Genomic DNA, 24,803 nt, shown 5'->3' with positions numbered 1-24,803 from the left:
GTAAATTTTCAATGTATTTTTATCAATGGCATTAAAGATAAAATATCACGACTCTCAAAAACCTTAAAATTCCAATGATTTTTAGAGATGACATTAAAGATAAAATATCAGATCTCTAATGATAAAATACTTATAGTTGTTTTCAACCATAGCATTAAAGATAAAATATCATGACTCAGAAAAACCTTAAAACTTTGTCAATTTTTCAACCATGGAATTAAAACCAAAGATCATGACTATAGAAAACCATAAGTTTTTAACATATTTCAACTATGGCATTATAGAAAAATTATATGACTAAAAAAACTTTAAAAATGAACACCTAAATGAAAGAGTCATTATACCAAGAGTAATTTCTCTTTTAAATACTAAAAATATAGTTATTTTAAAATCTTAGCCTAAGACAACTTGACACATTGCAACAAAAATTTAAAAATCAACCATCAAATTGACATGCAATGTATGCAAACTTGACCTATTGCAATGAAAACTTAAAAACCAACCATGAAATTGACACATTTTGGGGGTGGATTCGATCCATTATAACAAAAATTTTGGAATCAACTATGAAACTCACACATACGAGGGCCGGGTTGCTAGTCGAGAATCAAGATAGACCTCGTAAAAAAAAAAAAAAAATCTAAATAATAAATAAATAAAAATGAAAAATGAAAAACAAAACAAAAATCAAAATATTCAAAAAAATTAAAACTAAATGAAAACTATTTAAAACAAAACAATAATAACAAGTAAATACGAATATATATTAAAATATAAAATACTAAAAAATAAAAGACTAAAAAAAAATTGAATATAAAAAAATATGTAAAAAAGACAAAAAAAAAAAAAAAAATTAAATATAAAAAACAGAAAAACAAAATTATCTAATGAAAGATACAAATTCAAAAAAATAATTAAAAAGTATATATATTTATTTTTTTCTTGGAGTAAAACACAATTTAAGAAAAAATATAGAAAATAACACCAAAAAAAGCCTAATTAGATTATTAAAAAAACAAATAAAACAAAAAATACTAAATAAATTAATTAATTAAATAAAAAAAAAACACACACAATTAAAAAAAACCATGGAAAAAATAATAATAGTAATAATAAAAGAATTATAAATAATAAAAATAAAAATAAATTAAAAAACACTATTTAAAAAATTATAAAAAAATAAAGACATTTAAAACAATTAAACCTCTGCCTAGATGCCCGCGCAGCCGTAGGCCAAGGTGGGTGAAGCTTTATGCAGGACCACCCACCCTGGCTCGTGGCTGATCATGTGGTTTTGCGGGGTTTGACATTTTTTTAATGTTTTTTTATTATTTATTAATTTTTTGTATAATGTTTTTCTTAAATTTAACTTAATTTAATTTAATTTGGGGTTTTTAAATTTTTTTAATGGCTTTTATTTTTAATTTATTTTCCTTCTACATATATTTTTCTTAAAGAAAAATTATTTAAATGTTTTTTTATAAATGTATTCTATTTTTTATTTTTGAAGATTTTTATTTTTTCACTTTATTTTTGTAAATTATATTTTTTTAACATTTTTGAATTATTTTTACTTAAAATTTTATTCGAATCATTTTTTTTTGCAAAAAAGAAACTTCAAATGTCATCATCTTTGAATATTTTTTTGTTTGTTTGTCAAGTTGCTTGTGTTGTTATAGGCTTGACATATGGCTTGAGAAACTGTGATCCAGGGGGATCTAAGCTATCAAGTTCACCCGGGGATCGCACCTGGCTTGGGCCACACCAACTCTAAGCTAACTGGATTTTAGCATGTCTCTTCCCCCTAGCACGAGCATAACAACCTTTGTGAGGTTTGATCCTGAATTGCGTAGTAAATGACACTCATCCTCAACTAGTTGTGCTAGTGGGCCTTGATAGTCATCATCTTCGAATATTAAATTCATAGAAATGTCTTAAAATTTTCTATTTCCCCCCTTTTAAATTCAATTTTTTCATAGTTTTTTTATTTAACATATCATTTTTAGTGAAAATACCCCAAAATATGTATTATTTAAAATGATATCTATATGAAAAATGTATATTTTTTGTGGAGTGTTTAAAATTATTTTTTAGTGATAATTATTTTACGTGTATTGAAGTATTAATTAACGATATATAAATATATAAAAAATCATAACCTCAAAATATTAATGTTATTTTTTTAAAACTTTGCAAAAAAAATAAATAAATAAATCATTATAAAAAAACATTGCAAAGAAAAGAAAAAACACAAGTTTGGAACACCCTTCAAAAACGAATATCTTAGGAGGCAAAAAAAGAAAAGGAATAAGACAACTTGAAAAATGGTTAGATAATCAACATTTAAAGAAACTTGTGCATACTTAGGATATAAGCAAATTTAAAATCCCAAAAATATGTCTTAAAAAAATGTTAATGCTTTTCAAAATCTGCGTGAAAATCATCAACATTTTAAAAACATTATTCACATTTAATACATTATAAAATTTAAAGTGTCAAAAATAATCCCTCTAAAAAATGTGGTTGATGTTGCATCAAAACTTTTCAAAATCAACATAAAAATTACTAACATTTAAAAAAAAATGTTCATACTTATACATAAGAAGATTCAAAGTGTCAAAAATATGCTCCAAAGAAAATGTGTATTCTGAATCAACACAGATTAAATAATACTTTGGTACCTCAAAAAAATGAAAACTTGTTACGACTCCCATTTGATAGTTTACTTTGTTCCAAGTGGAAGCGAGTACTATCAAATAATCCAAACTTCATAATTAGCTAGCATATATGCTACTTTGTTTCCTGTCCACCTAACGTGGAAGGTGTCAATGACCGAGATATTGGCAAGAAGAGAAGAAGCTTTGCATATGATTGCTTCTAAACACCAATTCTTGGAGACCTTATATACCAGGGTACTATTCTGTAACTTATGGAACATTTTGATGATAACCTTGAATCGTCTTCCATGAAAACCTTGTAATAGCCTAGTCCTTGTGCAATTTCCATACTTATGATGAGAACAGTGCGTCAAAAGACATTATTATTGTTAGCAACCAAATGTGTGTGATTATATGTACACTGGAAAGCCTTTATGACCTCGAAATATACCATTGAATTCGGTTGGCCCAAATTCTTTTCAATGCACCATTAAAATTTATTTATAAGAAAGAAAGCAACATGCAAAAGGAATGGAGTAAAGGATGTTGAATGGAGAAAGGAATTATAAAAATGACTAATAGATTTTTAAAAAAGTAATTGTTTTAATAGTAATATATTTTAAAAAAACTCTAAAAATTAAAATAAATAAATAATATTTAACATTAAAATATAGAAATTTTCAGTTTTATTTAAAGATAAACAATCATGTGATTTACTATCTTAATAATTATTTTTTTAAACATAAAATTTAAAAATTTAAATTAAATATATACCTCAACATATTTTATGAAATCATTTTTTTGAGATTTTATATTTAATTTAGTGTAAACTAATTTAGTAACCAATGTTTACAATTTATGAATATCTACTCATTTTAAATTTACAAATAAATATATTAATAGAATAAATAATTTACTAATTTTAAATTTATAAATAAATATATTAATAAAATAAATAATTTTCATATATATTAAAAATAATGTGAAATTTTTATTTAATTCATTAAATATATTATATTTTTTAATTTTAAATTTATAAATAAATATATTAATAAAATAAATAATTTTCATATATGTTAAAAATAATTTGAAATTTTTATTTAATTCATTAAATATATTATATTTTTTTATTTATCGATTCAAAATTATACACACTTATTTACTTTTATTTTTATTTTTAAAATTATTATGATATATTTCTTTTTTAATAGCCATTGTACTTTAAAATTTGTCAAGTCAAATAATATAAATTTAAGTAAAAATTCAGTAATTAGTATTTCATTTAAATATTTTTTAATTTAATATTCTAAAATCATAGATATAGATTTAAATTTAACAAATTATCGTAATTATTTAAATACTTTAAACTTACTTATTAATATAGATAAATAACACCAGTAATATATTTTATAAATATATTATATTAATTATTTTTTAATTTAATAAATATTTTTTGTATTTAAGTTTTTATGATTCATAATGAATTAAACAAAGTTTTTTGGTAGAAATCATATGGAAGAATTTTTTGGCCAACTTTTTTTGAACCTACAAGTGTGGTTCATCATCAAGATGATGATGAACCAACCACACTTGTTGGTTCGAGCATCGGCCAAAAAATTCTCTCATATAATTTCTACCGAAAGACTTTATTTAATTAATAAATATTCTAAAATTTAATTTAAAATTAATAAAAAAATAAATTATATATTATATATTATAATTTTATTAATTATCTCAAAAAAATTGATAATTATTATCCATATTTTATAATTATATCAAATGCATGGTATAGAAAAGAAAAATATCTTCAATATATTTTATATCACATTTATTTTATTAAAATTTTTTTATCATTAATATTAAAGAAATTAATATAAGAGAAAAAACACTTTAAATATTAATTTAATTTTAATAAGTACAAATTGTACATATAATTGAGAAATGTTACAATTATTTTATAATCACAGTATCATTGATTTATAATATTATAATATATAATGTTTTATTAAAACATTTTTATCATTAATAAAACTTTTTTATCATTAATTAACTATGAGAAAAACTGTTATAAGAGAAAGATACTTTAAATATAAATCAGTATTAAACGCATGAAATTTTTATATATAATTAACCAATATTAAATTAATTTATAATAATATTAATAGAAAGGTGAGTGTATAGATTATATTTTTAATGAAAAATAAATTATAATTTATAATGAATTAGTATTAAATTAAAACTAAAATATGTATTAACAATACTGAATTGAAAAAAGAAAACAAAATTACATACAATAGTAAAAATGTTTCAATAATTTATATTTTTGAAATAACTTTTTTAAAATAGACAATGTCAAATTTCTTTTCTAAATGACCGAGTACTCTCTATTACAACAATATTATATATGTAACAACATAATTGATGATTTTTTATTTATTTATTTATTTAGTTATTTATTTTTAATTTTTATATTTTCCTATCATCTTAAGAGCATATGTGTTAATAATATAACGATTTAAAATAATTTTTTTAGTTATTTAGGAAATTGGCAGTCTCCATAAAATCTTCTAGGATTTGGAGATATTTTCCAGAATATACCATTATTCCATAATGTCATGACACTTACCATTCTACCAAATCTAATTCCTATTCCCAACCTTAAGGCAATCAATGAAACCTGTTTAGATACATGACACAACCATCCTTACATTCACTCAAGTTACCTTCTTCTTTTTTCTTTCCCATTTGTTTACATGTTTGTAAAGGATTTCCACATAAGCACTTCTTTTGAAATGAAGCCACACTGAAGGTGTCAAACTTTGTTCTTTTTTTAATTCTCCCACAGAGCTTGTTACTTGAAACATCTAAATAGGACAATTTCATTAATTTCGACAGATCTTGAGGAATCATTCCACTGAAATTATTTTTGGACAAGTCTAATTGCCCTAGAGTAGACATTTGACTAATTTATGCTCATATTTGTCCTTCCAAATGATTTGCAGATAAATTTAGCAACAACAAGCTTCTTAAACTTTCCATACTTGAAGGCATTTCTCCAATGATATTATTGCTAGACAAATCGAATACTTGAAGGTATTTATCTAATGATATTATTGGTAGACATATGTTAAAGTGTACTCAACTCTCTTGATGATAATACTTACATCTTTATATAGTGTGTTGCCACTAAGTTGGGGCTTTATTGTGAATCCATGCAGTACTTTGAGGTTCGATGGCATTCTCCTATTAAAATTATTATTAGATAAATCCAACACTTGCAATTGGTGAAGATTTGTAATCCATGAAGGAATAGTAGCATTGAATTTATTATAACCAATACTTAAAACTCTTAAGTCATTAAAAAGTGCAAATTAATCTCGAAGCTCTCCTGTAAATTCATTATTTCTTAAATCCAACAATTGAAGTTGGCTGAAATTAGTCAAGTTGAGGGTCATGGTCTCTTTAAGTTTTGTAGCCTTGTTGGGATTGTGTCTTTTGAGTTAGATTCCTCTTGGAAAAGTTGGAACAGGTGTTTTGAGTACAGGAGTGGTAGGGGAACCATGGGAAGCAAGGTTTGTCATGTGTTGGAGGTGGGGTCTTGTAATTTCTCCTTGGGTTATTGAGCATAATATCATTTTGGTACAAGGGTTACATATGATGTGCTCAATGTTTAAGGGGTCTAAGTATTTGATTGACACAGAGTTTCCCATATCCTTAATTGGTGAGACTATGTTAGAGGTCAATTCATGTGTTTGGTCTTTCTACAATGCTGGTGGTTCCCAAGTCTTAATAAGGTCTATTTGAGCTAGTGGCTTTGTCCCTTTGTAGGAAGAGGAAATCCTTTTAAAGAAGAAGAAGAGCCCTCTGGTGGCCTAACAATGTTTCTGAGATAGAGGGAGAGAGAAGCAGGAGGGGAGGAGAAGCCAGAGATCAACTAGGGAAATGAGGTGGCAAGTTATTTGCTCACGACTCAGTGGGGACCTATTTTAACACTATTACTTTGAAGATGCGCCGAGAGATTAGTTAGCTACAAATTAAATATCGGGAGGAGAAATAATCTCTCTAGGATTCATAATTTTTGGAGGACATGTCTAAATAGGTTCTTGACCCTTGTAATATGAGTGGAAGGGCCAACCAGTACCTGAATTTAGTAGCACTGCACTGGAAATGAAAATGATTTTGGGGTTGGTGTTATGAGACAAATAGATTCAAAAATATAATATTTATGCCTCTAATGAAGACATGAAAATGATACTGAGGAACCTGAGGTTCTGTATGGAAAATATAGCTACCCACTTGATTCGTGTAGAAAGTCATATTTTTTATGATTCTAAGGGATGGGAGCAATTGGATCCCCATAGCTCTAGTGCATCGGGTCTTACAAATATCTCTTTCTCAGAGAATGAATAGTATGGGAAAAATATCATGGGATATATCTAGGTATTCCTAGCAGGCTATATCGTGTTTTATTACAGTTCATTAATTCACATACAACGATGATTTAGAAATCTCATATTTGTGTGTTTTAGTGTTTTGGCCATGGATGGAGTGTAGTGGCTGGTACGAAGCTATGGGTAAGGAAGGTTGTTTCTTGGTGCATAACTTCATCACCTATTTGTGTGGACTATGTACACTCTTGGATCAATGTATGAATAAACTTCCCTTGTTCTTTTTGAGATAATGAAGTTTAGTATAAAGATAGGGCTCTCAGCCTTGCGTTGGGCCTTTTATATGTTTAGTCAATGTAAAAATGTCTTTGTTTTTTATGTTGAGAGTGAGAAGTGAAAGTCTAGTTGTATTTAAAGCATTACAAAGGTTTTTTGGTGGCAGAGGTTGAGAAGCCTTTCCTCCCTCTTACTGCCTCTATGTCAATGACGTAATCTAGTTTTTAAAGTAATACAAACACTTTAATTAAAAAAAGGAAAAAAAATAAAAGATATAATTTTGCAAAATAAATATATTTTAAATTAAAAATAAATAAAATAAAGTAGAATTATTTAATGAGATAATGCATTAAAAAAATAAAAGAAAGGACAAAAGAAAAATAAGTACTATGACAATAACTTATTACTTTTAAAATATGTAAATTTTTAAGTAGCAATATTTTTTTCATGAAATTTTAAAAAATTTAAGAAAATTGTCGTTTAACATTAAAGAATTAAAAAAATATAAATTAATTTAAACATAAGTGATAATATAGTTTACTACATTGAGTAATGATAGTAAAGTCATTATCCACGGGGTCTTGGATTGATGGTAATCGGATGCTCTGTTAAGCTACTCCTTGATGGGAAGTCAGTGGTTCAATTCCTTGCTCTGATTGAGGTGATATATTGGACATGATGAATGTGTAATCTTGTCAAGATTGCAAGAAAACTGATAGTAAAATCATTAACCTTTTAATAGAAAATTTTAAATTAAAAATATAATTCAATACATTTTATGAATTATTTTTTTTGAAATTTGATATTTAATTTATTTGAAGACATACATTCTACTAGTCTAGATTTATCTTAGCTCTAGATCTATAAACTGTAGAGAGGAATCAAATTTATTAGAGGTGCAAATCTCTTTTTAGAGTGAAAATACATTGGATCCCTCTCTCACCACTTCGTAAATCAAAAGTTGAGATGGTTCTAAATTACTTTATTAAAAAATGCTTACACTTTTACGAATAGTTATTAATTTTGACTTTTTAAATACATATGTTGATAAAATAAATATGTTAGATTTTAGGCTTCTGTGGAGGTTTCTTGTAGCTTCATGACCTGGATTATCTACAGTTTCTTGTTCATTCTGCCAACGTTTCAAACCCCAAAGGGGGTCCATCATCAAGACAAAACAGAAAGAATATGAATGAGAAATTATTATTGAGAGAAGAGAGCAAGCGACCTGGATATAAATAAACTAAGAACCCTAATTTTATATAATGGCTGACACATGATATAATTTTATTTTAATTTAATTTATATAAATCTTAATTAATTAATTCTTTTTATTAATTAAATTAGTTTATTTATTAATTTTATTGTTATTTTATTTTTATAAATTGGTTAGTTAGTAATTTTTTGTTATTAATTAATAAATTAAATTTGTTTTTTATCAATTAATAAGACTTTATTAAATTTCATTAAAATTTTTCTTTTAATTTTAATTTAAACTTTTTAATCCAAATGAATTTTTTGTTTGATTAAAATTATTATTTCTTCTAAAAAATTTTAATTTTAAATTATTTAAATTTTTTCATACCAATTGAATTTTTATTTTTAATTGATTAAAATTATTTAAAATTGAATTTTTATTTGATTAAAATTATTATTTCATTTAAATTTTTTTATTTATTTTTATTATCATTAAATTTATATTTAATTTTCAATTTCATTAGATTTTCACTTTCATTATAATTTTTATTTAATAGATTAAATCAAATTAAATTAATTTATTTGATTAAAAGATTTTGATATTTGAATATAATTAAAATTATTATACATAATTAAAATTATTATACATAAGATTAACTTCAAATTCATTTCTTTTTATTTAAGAATTAAATCATTAATTTAATTAATATAATTAATTAAATTAAATTAAATTAGTTTAATTAAATTAAATTAATATAATTAATTAAATTAATTAAATTAATTAAGTTAATTAGATTAATTTAATTTAATTAATTAAACCAATAATTTAATTAATTTTAATTAATATAATTAATTAAATTAATTAGATTAATTTTATATAATTGTTTAAATTAATTAATTAAACTTACTGAATGAAAGACCCCTTATTTTGATATTATGCTTCCAATGGTCCGGGGGGGTTTATTTGCTTGATCAGAGGAAGCCAATTTCCACTGATTTCACTCCCATTGTCCCTGTTGAGGTTCTGAGGAAAATTCATAATTTCAATGGCCTCTCTGATTGTCCTTTTATAATAGTTGTCTTCTCTTGCAATTACCCTGGCGTCTTCCAAACACACATGATGTTTGGTCTTAGACGAGTGCTCCGTAAGGGCCGATGAGCGGGACCTTTCATTCTTTATGTCAGCGGCATGCTCTTTAAGTCTTATTTTCAGAGACCGACCTGTTTCCCCAATATAACACTTGCCACATGAGCAATCGATCTTGTATACTCCCTTGAGTTGTTGCCGATCAATGTTATCCTTAACCGACCTCATCATTTGCCTTATCGTTCCACATGTTGTAAATTGAGTGTCTATGTTATTCTTCTTTAAAATTTTCGCAATCTTATTTGTAATTCCTTGGATGAATGGAAGGTAAACTTTCCCTTGATATTCCTTCTTGCCTCGAGGGGGATGCTCAGAGAGGGCCCTATCTTGAGCCCTTCTTATAGCCTTCTTGATGCTCCACTCCTTGTATCCAATGTTTTTGAAGACAGAGGTCAAGTGTTCAATCTCATCCTTTATGTGATCAGGGTCAGAAATCCTGAAAGCCCTCACAGCCAGGGTATTTAAGATGCCAGACTTTTGGGAGGGATGATGGTAAGAGTCAGCATGAAGATAGCTATCAGTATGAGTTCTCTTCCTATAGACCTGGTGTCCCAAAGTACCATCATCTTTTCTACTGATCAGAACGTCTAGAAAGGGGATCTTACCATTCTCCTCAAGCTCCATCGTAAATTTGATTTCGGAAGATACAGAGTTAAGATGATTGAAGAACTTCTCAAGCTCTGCCCTACCATGAGTCGAATTCAGGTTGGTGTCATCGACAAATCTTTTCCACCATGCTGGCTTCAGGTGGAATGAGCCAAGGGCTTTTCTTTCAAAGTACTCCAAGTATAGGTTGGCCACGATAGGTGAGAGCGGGGAACCCATGGCGACTCCAGAAATTTGTTCATATTTTTAATCAAATAAAAATTCAATTTTAAATAATTTTAATCAATTAAAAATAAAAATTCAATTGGTATGAAAAAATTTAAATAATTTAAAATTAAAAATTTTTAGAAGAAATAATAATTTTAATGAAACAAAAAATTCATTTGGATTAAAAATTTTAAATTAAAATTAAAAGAAAATTTTTAATGAAATTTACTAAAGTCTTATTAATTGATAAAAAACAAATTTATTTTATTAATTAAAAACAAAAATTTACTAACTAACCAATTTATAAATAAAATTAATAAATGAACTAATTTAATTAATAAAAAGAATTAATCAATTAAGATTTATATAAATTAAATTAAAATAAAATTATATCATGTGTCGGCCATTATATAAAATTAGGGTTCTTAGTTTATTTATATCCAGGTCGCTTGCTCTCTTCTCTCAATAATAATTTCTCATTCATATTCTTTCTGTTTTGTCCTGATGATGGACCCCCTCTGGGGTTTGAAACGTTGGCAGAATGAACAAGAAACTGTGGATAATCTGGGTCATGAAGCTACAAAATAAATATGTTTTCATATATGTTAAAAATATTGTAGAAAAATGAGTTAATTCTCTAAATACATTGCATCCTTTTTATTTATCTATTTAAAATTATGCATAATTGTTTTTGTTATTATATATATATATATATATATATATATATATATATATATATATATATAATGTCAAGTCAATTTTCTATTGCGAATATCATACCATAACAAAAAATTCACTCTCTGTGGAAAGGCATATGATAGCATAGTGCTCGAAAATATAAAATGGATGGTACATAAACTAAAAAGTGGGCTAGATTGGCCATCATAATAAACAACAATAATAAAAAATTAATATAAACATAACATATACTAAGTAGAGGGGTCAAAATCAATAGTTGTGAACTAGATGGGGTCCTCATTGTTGATGGGGGTGGCACACTAAGGTGCTAGTCAATGTGGTCTAGTCATTGGTCCATGTCCTTCATATGTTGATGCAAATGCTCTATAGAGTGCAAGAGATCTACTCGATGCCCAAATAAATCCATCAAGATTTCGCCAAGGAGAATTTTTAAGTGCCAATATTTAAAAAATGTACATGTATTGGTTGAAATGTACACATGTATGCTCAATGTCTGACACTTAGTCTACAAACACTAAGAGAACCTATTTGTTTGAAAGTTGACTCTTCTAAGAGGCTCCTTATCTATCCATGTAGGTTTTCTCATCCTGGATGAGGCTCGAAGTGAACTTACAAAAATAGGCAACATTTTCCTCCAGGTAGTGGTTCATATATGAGTTCCCCGTAGAGGCCCATTCTTGGTTGTAGGCTTCTATGGGAATATGTTCACACTAAAGGGGCACGGTGGAGGGCATAATAGTGATAGAAGTGTAGGTGGTTAGAGGGGGAGGGTTATAAGAACATGCATGAAGGGAAGATACACATGTAGAAAGTCTTGAGACAGGTGGCTAACTAAAAATGGAGGATAAGATCTAGTAAGGGAGAGTACAAGAAGCCATCCATGAAAAGGGTGAGCCAACTCAGGAGCGGGTGAGGAGAGAGAGACTAGGCCATTTGAAAAGACTAAAAGATCAATGAGGATGGCCTAAGAAAGAAAACTAGAGAGAGGGTGCTTAAGATTTGAATCTAGACCACAAGGAGAGTGCCAGTTAAGAGAGGTAAGTGATGAAATTCTAGAAGAATATTCACATGTGGGAATAAATACCAAACAAGGAGCATTATTCAAACTAAAACCTGACAAGAGCATTTTTTTTGAAGGCATCTGACACCCAAATGAGAGTTTTTCTTGAATGCAAGAGGAACCAAAATTGGAGGCAACACCATGTGTGTTGAACCTATGAGATGAAGGAAACAACTAGGTGGAACCTATTTTCTAGGATGAAAATTGGAAATTGCTATCATGACTCTAGTCTATGAGGGAGGGCCACTTTGATTTGGAGCAATGAATGAGGTCCAAATGTGGCAGGAAAATTCTCGATCAAGGCTTGAATGGGTGGGTCAATTGAAGAACCTGATTGTAATCATCAAGAGCTAAGCTCGTGATATATGCCAGAGGCTTTGGTAGCTAGTAACATAAAATGAAAATCAAACCGCAAGAAGAGATGCTATAATCTGCATTAGAGTTAGATGTAGTGCCACATGAGTGGAGGCCAGATGAGTAGTAAGGATGGATGACATACATTCAAGGATATGATAGGAGTCATGCATGTGCTAGAGTGTGTTGAGAGAACCTCATATGTGAAGAGGAATTAGGAAAAATAACATCATGAACATGCTTTATAGGGGAATGCTTGCATGTCACCCGACCACATGTCTAGGTGAGGTAGTGGCAACCCACCCATTTCCCCCTTTTGCACACAAAACACCCCATCTAGGATACATGTATCTTTTTGAATGAGCTTCCAGCACATTTCCTTAAGAGGGGACTCCTGTAGAAGGTTCCAAATGGAGGAGAGTATTATCAAATAGTCTAAACTTCAATGATTAGCTAGTATATCTTCTACTTTGTTGCTTGTCCACCAAATGTGGTAGGTGTTAATGACCGAGATGTTGGAAAAAAGAGAAGAAGCCTTGCATACGAGTTCTTCTAAATACCAAATTTTGGACACCTTAGGTACTAGGGTACCATTCTGTATCTTATGGAGCATTTTGATGATAAGCTAGAATCGTTTTCCACAAAAATCTTGGAAGAGCCCTATGCTTGTGCAATTTCCATCCCTATGATGAGAAGAATGAGTTCAATGACATTATTGTCATTAATTCCCAATGTGACTGATTATATGTAAAGTGGAAGGCCTTTGTGATCTCTAAATATACCATTGAATCTGGTTGGGTCCAGATTCTTTTCGATGCGCCATCAAAATCTAATTTTAGGAAAGAGGGGACCATGCAAAGGGAATGGTGAGCAATGGAAGGGGGTAAGGGATGTTATGATAATAACTTATAACTTTTTAAAAAATGTAATTTTTAGTAGCAATATATTTTCAAAGAAACTTTAGAGATTAAATTATATAAATAAATGAAAATAACTTAAAATAATAAATAATAACAATAATAATTTAATTTAAACATAAGCAATGATATAGTTTACTATCTTAATCATTAACTTTTTAACACAAATTTTAAATTAAAAATATGCCTTAATATATTTTATGAAATGAATTTTTCTAAATTTTATATTTAATTTAGTGTAAACTAATTTATTAATAAATTCTTACACTTTTGTGAATATCTTACTAATTTTAAATTTATAGATAAATATATTAATAAAATAAATAATTTTCATATATGTTAAAAATAATTTAGAAATTTTATTTAATTTACTAAATATATTATATTCTTTTAATTTATCAACAACGTTATTTACTTTTATTTCTTTTATATATATATATATATATATATATATATATATATATATATATATATATATATATAAAAGCTTAGTAGGACTCTACTATTTTCAAGTTTACATTTCTATTATTTACCTAGTTATTAGAGGAGAGTAGCACAAGATTGGAACTCAAGATCTCTGGTTAAGTGAGATTTCATTCCACAACCATCACCACTTGAGCTATCTGAAGCAGACCATATATATGTATATATATAAAACTTTCAAAAAATGTTAAATCAATTAATATAAATTTAAGTAAAAATTCAATTTTTCAAATTTTTTTTAATATATTAATTAACTACTTTAAACTTCCTCATTCATATAGATAAATAATATAGTACTCGTTAATATAGATCAATAATATAGTAATAATTTTTAAGGGCTGAAATTGTTTGTTAATTAAATGAGAATATCACATTCTATTAAAGTATAAATTGGAAATATCAATAATATATTTTATAAATGTATTATATTAATTAATTTTTTAATTTAATAAATATTTTAAATTTTAATTTAAAATTAATAAAAAATAAACTTATAAATTTTGATTTTATTAGTTTTTTAGTTATTTAAAATTTTGATAATTATTACCTGATATTTTTTAATTGTATTAAATGCATGGTAAAAAAGGAAATATATCGATCAAAATTATTATCAATATATTTTATAATCGCATTGGATTTATAATATTATAATAAATTATTATTTTTTTATTAATATTACAGAAATTAATATAAGAGAAAAATACTTTAAATATTATATTAATTTTAATAAGTGAAAATTGTATATATCATTCATAAATGTTACAATTATTTTATAATCACGTTAACATTGGATTTATAATATTATAATATAGAACGCTTTATTAAAACAATGGTTATCATTAATAATATAAAAATAAATTTAATAAAAAAGAAAAACATTAATTTAATTTAATAACATGATATATATATATATCTATCTATATATATAATTTAAAATAATATTAATGAAAAATGAGTATATAATTTATATTCATATATATTTTTTTATAAAAAATAATTGGTATTAAATCAATTTTAAAATATGTAAAAAGATTATTTGAATTTAAAAGAAAAAAACACACAATAGTACAAAAAGACTATTTGAATTCAAAAAAACACAATAGTACACATGTTTATAATGCTTGATTTGAAATAATTTTTTTTAAATAAATATTGTTAAATTTCTTTTTTAAATGATGAAGTATCTCTATTACAACAATATTATGGATATAACAACATAATTCACGTTTTTATTTCTCATAGCATACTTTGCTATCATCTTAATACAACAATGTTATGGATATAACAACATAATTCACTTTTTTATTTCTCATAGCATACTTGCTATCATCTTAATAGTACATGTTGCTATCATTTTAATAATATAGTAAGCTAAAACAAACTTTTTAGCTATGTAAGAAATCTATACTCTCCATAAGATCTTCTAGGATTGGGAGATATTTTTCAAAATATACCATTATTCCATAATGTCATGACACTTACCATTCCACCAAATCCAATTCCTATTCCCAACCCTAAGGCAATCAATGAAACATGTTTAGATACATGACTCAACCATTTTTGACCTTCACTAAAGCTACCTTCTTCCTTTTTCTTTCCCATTTGTTTACATGCTGGTAAAGGATTGCCACATAAGCACTTGTTCTTCTGAAATGAAGCCACACTGAAGGAGTCAAACTGTGTTCCTTTTGGAATTCTCTCACAAAGCTTGTTATTTGAAAAATCCAAATAAGACAATTCCATTAATTTAGAGAGATCTTGAGGAATTATTCCACTCAAATTGTTTTTGGACAAATCCATTTGCTCCAGAGTAGATATTTGACTAAGTGATGTAGGTATTTGTCCTTCCAAATGGTTTCCAGATAAATTCAACAACAACAAACTTCCTAGACTTTCTATACTTGAAGGTATTTCACCAATAAGATTATTGCTAGACAAATCAAATATTGTGTTTGTTACCAGCACATATATTAAAGTGTACTTAGCTCCTTTAATGGTAATCCTTACATCTTCATATAGTGTGTTACCACTAAGTTGGGGCTTGATTTTGAATCCATGTAGTCCTTTAAGATTACATGGTATTCTCCCATTAAAATTATTGTTGGATAAATCCAACACTTGCAATCGGTGAAGATTTGTAATCCACAAAGGAATACTACCATTGAATTTATTATAAACCATACTTAAAACTCTCGGGTCATAAAAAGAAACAATATGTTGGGTGCCTATAATACTAGTAATTACCCCATTACTATTGTAGTTATACCCCTTATTTATATTGTTGTGCCCCTATTACCCCCATATTGTTATTTCTGTGCCCCATAGAATCCCTCTATTGTTATTTTTGTGGCTTTATATTATTATTGTTAGGTCGGCTGGATTATATTGTGACTCCTTAGACTCCTATATATAGAAAGGAGGTTTTGTCATTTGTATCATCCAAGAATTGTTCATTTATGTAATGTAAAGGAGGTTGCCCCCTCGAAGAGGCTGAATTCTAAGGCGTTGATCTATCTTTTCTATCTTTTCTTGAGCTGGTTTCATAACATTTGGTATCAGAGCTTTGGATTCTAGGGTTTCGCTGCTCCAAACAGGTCATCGTGGCATTTTCGCTATAACTTTTTTTGTGACGTTTCAGAAGTCTAAAAAAAAACCCATTTGAGAAGAAATCGCACTGAACCTTGGGTCCGAATTTCAGAGCTTTTCGCGCGATATTTGCGGAGATATGATCTGAGGAAGTTGGTCTTTTTGCAGACTCCTGAATTACATTCAAAACAGGTGACCTGGGGAAAATCGTCATAACTTTCTCTCTGGGGATCGGATTGAAATTTCGTAAGAAGGTACAGAAAGAGGACGGACTGTAGTTTCTTGGGTGTGTGTTTCAGATTCAAAGGTTGAAACAGTGACTCGTGGCACGTCGTACAAGTTCGCTCTACTGAACCAGTCTAAAAGCAAGTCACTGTGGGAGATTTCACATAACTCTTCCTTGGAGAATCCAATTTGGCTCAGACTTGTGGCATTGGAAAGAGGACGCAGAAGGCTACTACAGGTAGCAATTTCAGAACTGGATGATCCGAAATTACAGAGATACATCAGATTCAATATCAGGCTTCTATAAAGTGAAAAAAGGTGTGTAGTTTTTTTTTAATTTTTGTGTAAGCTTGGTTTAACGGAATTCAAAGGGCATAGTAAAGCATTATTATCGGTAACTGATGCCCCGAGGAAAGAAAATGCAAACACCTAGTAAGGAACCTGAAAGCTCTAGCATGACTCATGAAGAAGAGGAAGAAATGCTACATGATATATCAAAATTACAAGAACAAGTGCAACAAATGTCACGCTCACAAAAGCTAACAGAAGCTAAGATAAGTGGCGTGGAATCTAAGATAAATGGCATGGAATCTAAGATAAAGGGCATGGAAGCTAAGATGGAGGATTCGATGGCAGATTTGAAGATAGATTTGAAGACAGACATGGAAGAATTGAAGAAGTTGCTACAAGAAAGGGTCACTAATGGTGAAAGGGTAGTAAAGGAAACTCATGATGAGAACAAAAGAAATGTTAATCATGATTCCATAGATCTAATGTTGGATCGAAGAATCACCATATTCCAAAAATCGATATGAGGAAGTTTGATGGCAAGGATCCCGCCACATGGATATTACAGATGGAGCAATTCTTCGATCTCAATAATGTGCAAAACACACAAAAGGTACGTATGGCAACTTTATATTTGGAACCAAATCAGTTTGTATGGTATCAATGGCTTTGCTCTCGTAAACAATTTATCACTTGGGCAATTTTTACGGAAGAATTGATAGCACATTATGAGGATACAAAAAGCAACACTTTTTTTAGCCAATTGATAAGTCTCAAACAAAAGGGTTCAATAATGGAGCACATTGAGGAGTTCCAAAAATTGAACATAAGGGTAAAAGATATTCCAGAGGAGCATAGGATTGATGTGTTCATAGGGTCTTTAAAGGATAATATCCAACATGATGTTCGCCTTTGGGAACCTGATTCATTAGAGAAGGCATTCAGGTTAGCAAGAAAAATGGAAAGCAAAATTATGGCAACCAGGAAGCATACCACTCACAACTATAAAGACGGAAGTGTTGTTGCCCCTAGTCTTCCACAACCTATAAGGTTGACACCACAACAATTGGAAGAAAAAAGAGCAAAAGGGCTTTGTTACAGTTGTGATAGCAAATACACTAAAGGTCATAAGTGTGCTGAGAAGAAATTATTCTACATAGATTGTGAAGAGGAAGAAGAAAAGGAGCAAGAAAGGTCAAAAGAAGAAGATATACTCCAGGAACAAAGCCTAGATGAAGAACAAATAAATCCGACCATATCTTGTAATGCATTGGCGGGAATTACCACTCCTCAAACCATCAAGATAGAAGGACAAATCAAGAAGAAAAAGGTAATAGTGTTGATTGATTCAGGAAGCACCCACAATTTTATTCATTGTAGGGTAGCAAAAGAATTGAATTGCTTCCTATATCCAGCACCAGAGTGTCAAGTGATGATTGCAAATGGAGGAACAATAAATTGCTCTGGAAAGTGCCATAATATCAAGCTATCCATGGGAGAATATGTATTGACTAGCCCAATGCTTTCCATTCCAATGGGAGGTGCTGATGTTGTACTAGGAGTCCAATGGCTACAATCCTTGGGTACAATAGCTTTTAATTTTCAAGAACTTTTCATCAAATTTTCTACGGAAGGAAAGGAAGTTGAATTAAGGGGTATTGCAGGGAAAACAGGAAAGATAATCAGCTCTAATGGCATGACAAAGCTTCTAAAAAAGGAGCAAAGAGGTGTAATTGCACAATTATGTTCGCTAGATGTTTCCACATTGGAATCATCTATTTCTCCAGATCTCCAAAAAGTCCTGGACAATCATTCCAAGGTATTTGAGACTCCCAAAGGTCTCCCACCTATGCGTGATCATGATCATGCTATTCATCTGATTCCAGGAAGTGTTCCTCCAAACATCAGGCCGTACAGATATCCCTATGTCCAAAAAAGTGAAATTGAACGTATGGTTGCAGAAATGCTAGAGGCTGGTATAATTCAACCGAGTCAAAGTTCTTTCTCAGCTCCAGTAGTATTGGTGCACAAGAAGGATGGATCATGGCGCATGTGTCCGGATTATAGGGAGCTCAACAAGCTCACTATTAAAGATAAGTTCCCCATTCCTGTCATTGATGAATTACTGGATGAATTGCATGGATCAATTTACTTCACCAAGTTGGATCTTCGTTCGGGATATCATCAAATCAGAATGAAGATTGAAGACATTCCGAAAACGGCATTTAGAACTCATGAGGGTCATTATGAATTTTTGGTCATGCCTTTTGGCCTTACCAATGCACCTTCAACATTTCAAGGTTTGATGAATTCAATTTTCAAACCATTCCTTAGAAAATTTGTGTTAGTATTTTTTGATGATATACTAATCTACAGCAAGTCTTGGAAGGATCATGTTGAACATGTTGACAGGGTGCTACAACTATTGGAGGAGAAACAATTATATGCAAAAAGATCCAAATGTTTCTTTGGAGTCCAGGAGGTGGAATATTTGGGTCATATTGTATCTCATGAAGGAGTTAAGGTAGACCCTAGCAAAATTAAAGCCATTAAGGAATGGAAAATCCCCACATCCATAAAGCATCTGCGAGGATTTCTTGGGTTGACAGGGTATTATCGCAAGTTTGTTAAGAATTATGGGAGAATAGCAGCACCTCTAACAACATTATTGAAGAAAGATTCATTTTCATGGACTCCGGAAGCAACAAAGGCCTTTGAACATCTTAAAGAGGCAATGTGCCAAGCACCGGTCTTAGCTACACCGGACTTCACAAAAACCTTTATTGTGGAATGTGATGCTTCAGGAAATGGAATTGGTGCTGTTCTAATGCAAGATGAAAGACCCATTGCTTTTGAAAGTCGTCCAATCAAGGGAAAGTTTTTAAGCAAAGCTATTTATGAGAAGGAAATGTTGGCAATACTCCATGCACTTAAGAAATGGCGACCCTACCTAATGGGAAGACACTTCAAGGTAAAAACGGATCATGATAGCCTTAAATACTTTTTAGAACAAAGATTATCCTCTGAAGAGCAACAAAAGTGGGTCACAAAGATGTTGGGTTATGACTTTGAAATCATCTACAAAAAAGGGAAGCAAAATGTGGTGGCAGATGCACTCTCAAGAAAGGATGAGGATGTGGAAGCATTGTTGTGTGCCATTTCTATTATCCAACCAGATTGGATAAACGAAGCAAGGGAGGAATGGAAGAATGACGAAGAAGTGTGGGCACTTATTCGAAAGCTACAACAAGATTCCAGTACTTCTGATACATTTAGCTGGCAAAATGATTCGTTATGGTACAAAGATCGCTTATACCTCTGTAAGAATTCCCAGCTAAAACAAAAGATTCTTATGGAATTGCACACTTCTCCCTTAGGAGGGCACTCAGGATTTTTAAAAACTTACCACAGGGTTAAGAAGGAATTTTTTTGGGATGGCCTTAAATCAGATATTCAAAAGTTTGTGGCGGAATGTTTGGTTTGCCAACAAAATAAAGTTGAAACAATTAAGACACCGGGTCTATTACAACCTTTATCCATTCCAAGCCAACGTTGGGAGGAGGTTTCAATGGATTTTATCACAGGTTTACCCAAGTCTGAGGGAAAGAGTGTCATCATGGTGGTAGTTGACAGACTTACCAAGTATGCACACTTTTGTGCATTATCACATCCATTTAAAGCCAGTACAGTTTCTACTGCATTTATGGAAACAGTTCAAAAGCTACATGGAAACCCAAAGATTATTGTAAGTGACAGAGATCCCATTTTCACTGGAAATTTTTGGACAGAATTATTTTCTTGTCTTGGTACTCAGTTAGCTCATAGCTCATCTTATCATCCTCAATCTGATGGGCAAACTGAGATAGTAAACAAATGTTTGGAAGGATATCTTCGTTGCTTTGTATCTGATAAACAGACACAATGGGTCAAATGGTTGCCTCTGGCTGAATGGTGGTATAACACTTCCTTCCATACAGCAACAAAAATGACCCCATTTATGGCACTTTATGGGTATCAACCACCATCCATCACATCATATTTAAGAGAAAATTCTAAGGTTCAGGCAGTGGAACATCACATCGAACATCAACAACAAGTCCTCCAACTCTTAAAGGATAACCTCGTGTTGGCACAAAATAGAATGAAACAACAGGCAGATCAACATCGCAGTGAAAGAAGTTTTGATGTAGGTGATTGGGTATTCCTACGGCTACAACCATATAAGCAAATGTCCCTAAAGCAAGCTAAGAAGGATAATAAATTATCACCAAAGTATTATGGTCCGTACAAGGTGTTGCAAAAGATTGGTACTATGGCATACAAATTGGAGCTTCCTGCAGCTTCTCGATTGCACCCAGTTTTCCATGTTTCATGTTTAAAGAAGGTTATAGGTGACAAGCTCCCAATTCAAACAATATTGCCAGAACTTGACGAGGAAGGAAAAATTATATTGGAACCGGAAGCAGTCACAGAAACAAGAACTCGACAGCTACGAAATCGATCAATTTCAGAGTATCTTATCAAGTGGAAGAACTTATCCGCTGAAGATTCCACATGGGAGGATGAGAATTTTATGCAGAAGTATCCAGAACTACTCAAGCGTTGAGGACAACACTTTTTTGAAGGAGAGGGGCATGTTGGGTCCCTATAATACTAGTGATTACCCCATTACTATTGTAGTTATACCCCTTATTTATATTGTTGTGCCCCTATTACCCCCATATTGTTATTTCTGTGCCCCATAGAATCCCTCTATTGTTATTTTTGTGGCTTTATATTATTATTGTTAGGTCGGCTGGATTATATTGTGACTCCTTAGACTCCTATATATAGAAAGGAGGTTTTGTCATTTGTATCATCCAAGAATTGTTCATTTATGTAATGTAAAGGAGGTTGCCCCCTCGAAGAGGCTGAATTCTAAGGCGTTGATCTATCTTTTCTATCTTTTCTTGAGCTGGTTTCATAACACAATATACTGAGGAAGCCCTTCTGTAAATTCATTATTTCTTAAATCTAGCAATTGAAGTTGGGTGCAATTAGCCAAGGATGAAGGCAAAATCCCACTGAGCTTATTAGAATGTGCTGAGAAAATTTGTAGAGAATTTGAAAACTGCGTTGTCAAATCTCCACTAAGTGAATTCTCTGACAATTTCAATCTCTTTAAAGCAGTGCATTTCTTTAAACTTGATGGTATTGTCCCTGACAACAAATTCTCTGTGAGTATAAGAGCCTTTAAAGCTTTGCAGTTCCCTAAAGATGTAGGAATCTTTCCACTAAAATTGTTTTGGGAGAAATCTACATACTGCAGTGCCATACATTTACCAAGAGTTTCAGGGATAGCACCACTGAAATTGTTGGTATTGAGATAAAGTGTTTCAAGCTTGTTCAAATTGGCAATTTCCGCAGGTATGCTACCCGACAGATTATTTATAGCCAGATCCAGGTAGGTTAACTGAGGCAATTTGGTAATGGCTTTAGGTATGCTGCCATTGAACTTATTATCACCGAGATTTAGGTTAACCAATTGACTCGAATTACCTTGAAATGAAGGGATATGCCCACTTAGTGAGTTGTGCTGCAAACGTAGTGTTTCCAACTTGGCTAGACACTGAATCCTGTTGGAATAGTCCCTGTCAAGCTGTTGTTATCAAGGGTAATGATTTCAAGGGATTGAAGGTTTCCTATGGAATTGCACCACTGAAATTGTTGGTATCGAGGTAAAGGAAAGCAAGCTTTTTCAAATTGGCAATTTCCGCAGGTATGCTACCAGTTAGATTGTTTGTACCCAGATTTAGGAAGCTTAACTGAGACAATTTGGTAATGGCTTTCGGTACGCTGCCGGTGAACTCATTTGCGCCGAGATTTAGGTAGGTCAACTGGCTCAAATTGGCAATTGCTTCAGGGATGTTGCCAGACAGGGTATTTCGAGAAAGACCTAGTATTATAAGGGGAAGCCGAAATATGTTCATGGGCAGGGGACCTGAATTCTGTTCGCTCCCAAAATTAAATACGTAAGCTGAGTACAATTACCCAGAGCTGCAGGGATATGACCAGTTAATGAGTTGTCGAGCAAGCGCAGAAGTTCCAACTTGGATAGACGTCCGAATTCTGACGGAATATTTCCTGTCAAGCTGTTGCTATTAAGGGCAATGATTTCAAGGGATTGAAGGTTTCCTATGGCTTTTGGAATTGCACCAGTGAAATTGTTGGTATCGAGGTAAAGGAAAACAAGCTTTTTCAAATTGGCAATCTCCGCAGGTATTCTACCAGTTAGATGGTTTGCAGCAAGACTTAGGAAGATTAACTGAGACAAGTTGGTAATCGCTTTCGGTAGGCTACCGGTGAACTGATTTGCCTCGAGATTTAGGACGGTCAACTGACTCAAATTGGCAATTGCTTCAGGGATGTTGCCAGACAAAGTATTACCGGCAAGATCTAGTTTTATAAGGGGAAGCCGAAATATGTTCATGGGCAGGGTCCCCTGGATTCCGTTCTTTTCCAGAATTAAATCCGCAAGCTGAGTACAATTACCCAGAGCTTCAGGGATATCACCACTTAACGAGTTGCCACTCAAGTGCAGATGTTCCAACTTGACTAGACGCCCGAATTCTGATGGAATAATCCCAGTCAAGCTGTTGTGTGAAAGTTCGATCCATTGAAGATGTGTGCAATAATACAATGCTTTTGGAATAAAGCCTTGGAAATGATTAAAGCTGAGGTCAAGAATTCCCAGCGCTTTAAGCTGCCCAAGCTTTGGTGGAATTCCTCCTCTGAAATTATTTTGAGAAAGATTAAAAATACGCAACAATGAAAGGTTGCGAAGAGACGGAGAAAGGCTACCTTCTAATTGCAGATCAGGAAGTATGATTGCAACCACTCTTTTAGTTCTTTTTCTGCACCAAATGCCAGTCCAGGAGCATACTTTTTTAGAGTTTTCTGCCGTCCAGTCCAAAAGAGATCCATGTGGATCGCACGTGATCATCTTTCTGAATGAAAGAAGAGCCTCCATGTCCCTTGTATCCATGGATGATGCCAATTCACGTTCCTCCAGCTTGCGTTCTATCTTCCTTCAAACCAAAACCACGGAGTTGCAGAGAAGTATTTCCACCAGGGTTGCTCTCGATCAGATGACCATCGGAGAAACCATTTTGGAGATGGATATGGGAAGAATAATGTGGCTCCCTTGAGTCACTAATACTAACTGTGGCAGTGACAGGAAAGAGTATTATTGCAGTTGCCATGATCACAAAGCACACAAAACAGTTATCCATTTCTCTCTTTCGCTGCCCAACAGCCATGCCCTCCTCTCTTTGCTATGCTATATTGTGCCCGACTCACATAAGTTCACTCAACGCTACTGAGTAAATGGAAAAGCCGTGTGGGGCATACTTGTCAACAATGTTGTATTGAGTGGGGCCTAATGTTGAAGATAGTTGGTGCCACATTTCTAATTGGAATTTGGTTGGCGCTGGGTCCGGAGTGGGTGACATTCAGAAGAAACCCAACTAGCATGGCCCTATCGAAACAGTCCACGGTCCGAATTTTTAGGGTTTTCGCAAATTTTTCAACTTAATAATATAATTTCAAACGAATCAATCGGTATAGCACGACCAAATCGCCACTTACTACGACTGACGGATCAAATTTAAAAAATGATTATATTCCTTTCCTAAACTTATGGCCGGCTAGTGTAGACAACTATTCGTTGGCTGA

The 24,803-nt window shown here is 31.1% G+C and overlaps 1 protein-coding gene across 1 annotated transcript in view; it reads right to left on the bottom strand.

The window, feature by feature from the left end:
* Positions 1 to 24,406, bottom strand: part of LOC149193961 (uncharacterized) — an 81,837-nt gene extending 57,431 nt beyond the window's left edge. The window contains exons 1-4 of the mRNA XM_089407490.1: positions 23,094 to 24,406; positions 22,778 to 23,025; positions 22,067 to 22,728; positions 15,474 to 16,224 (exon numbers count right to left, since the gene is read on the bottom strand). Of these exons, the coding sequence (XP_089263616.1) occupies positions 15,474 to 16,224; positions 22,067 to 22,728; positions 22,778 to 23,025; positions 23,094 to 24,114 (2,682 nt within the window). The 5' untranslated portion in view covers positions 24,115 to 24,406. The remainder of the gene's footprint in view (positions 1 to 15,473; positions 16,225 to 22,066; positions 22,729 to 22,777; positions 23,026 to 23,093) is intronic.
* Positions 24,407 to 24,803: the final 397 nt, after the last annotated feature.

This window comes from Pinus tabuliformis, chromosome 2_2 (genome assembly GCF_031772625.1).
Source record: "Pinus tabuliformis cultivar Carrire ecotype Pingquan chromosome 2_2, CPIR1, whole genome shotgun sequence".
Taxonomy (NCBI): Eukaryota; Viridiplantae; Streptophyta; class Pinopsida; order Pinales; family Pinaceae; genus Pinus; species Pinus tabuliformis.
The sequence above is the reverse complement of the archived record's forward strand: the minus strand, read 5'-3'. Positions and strand labels throughout refer to the sequence as shown.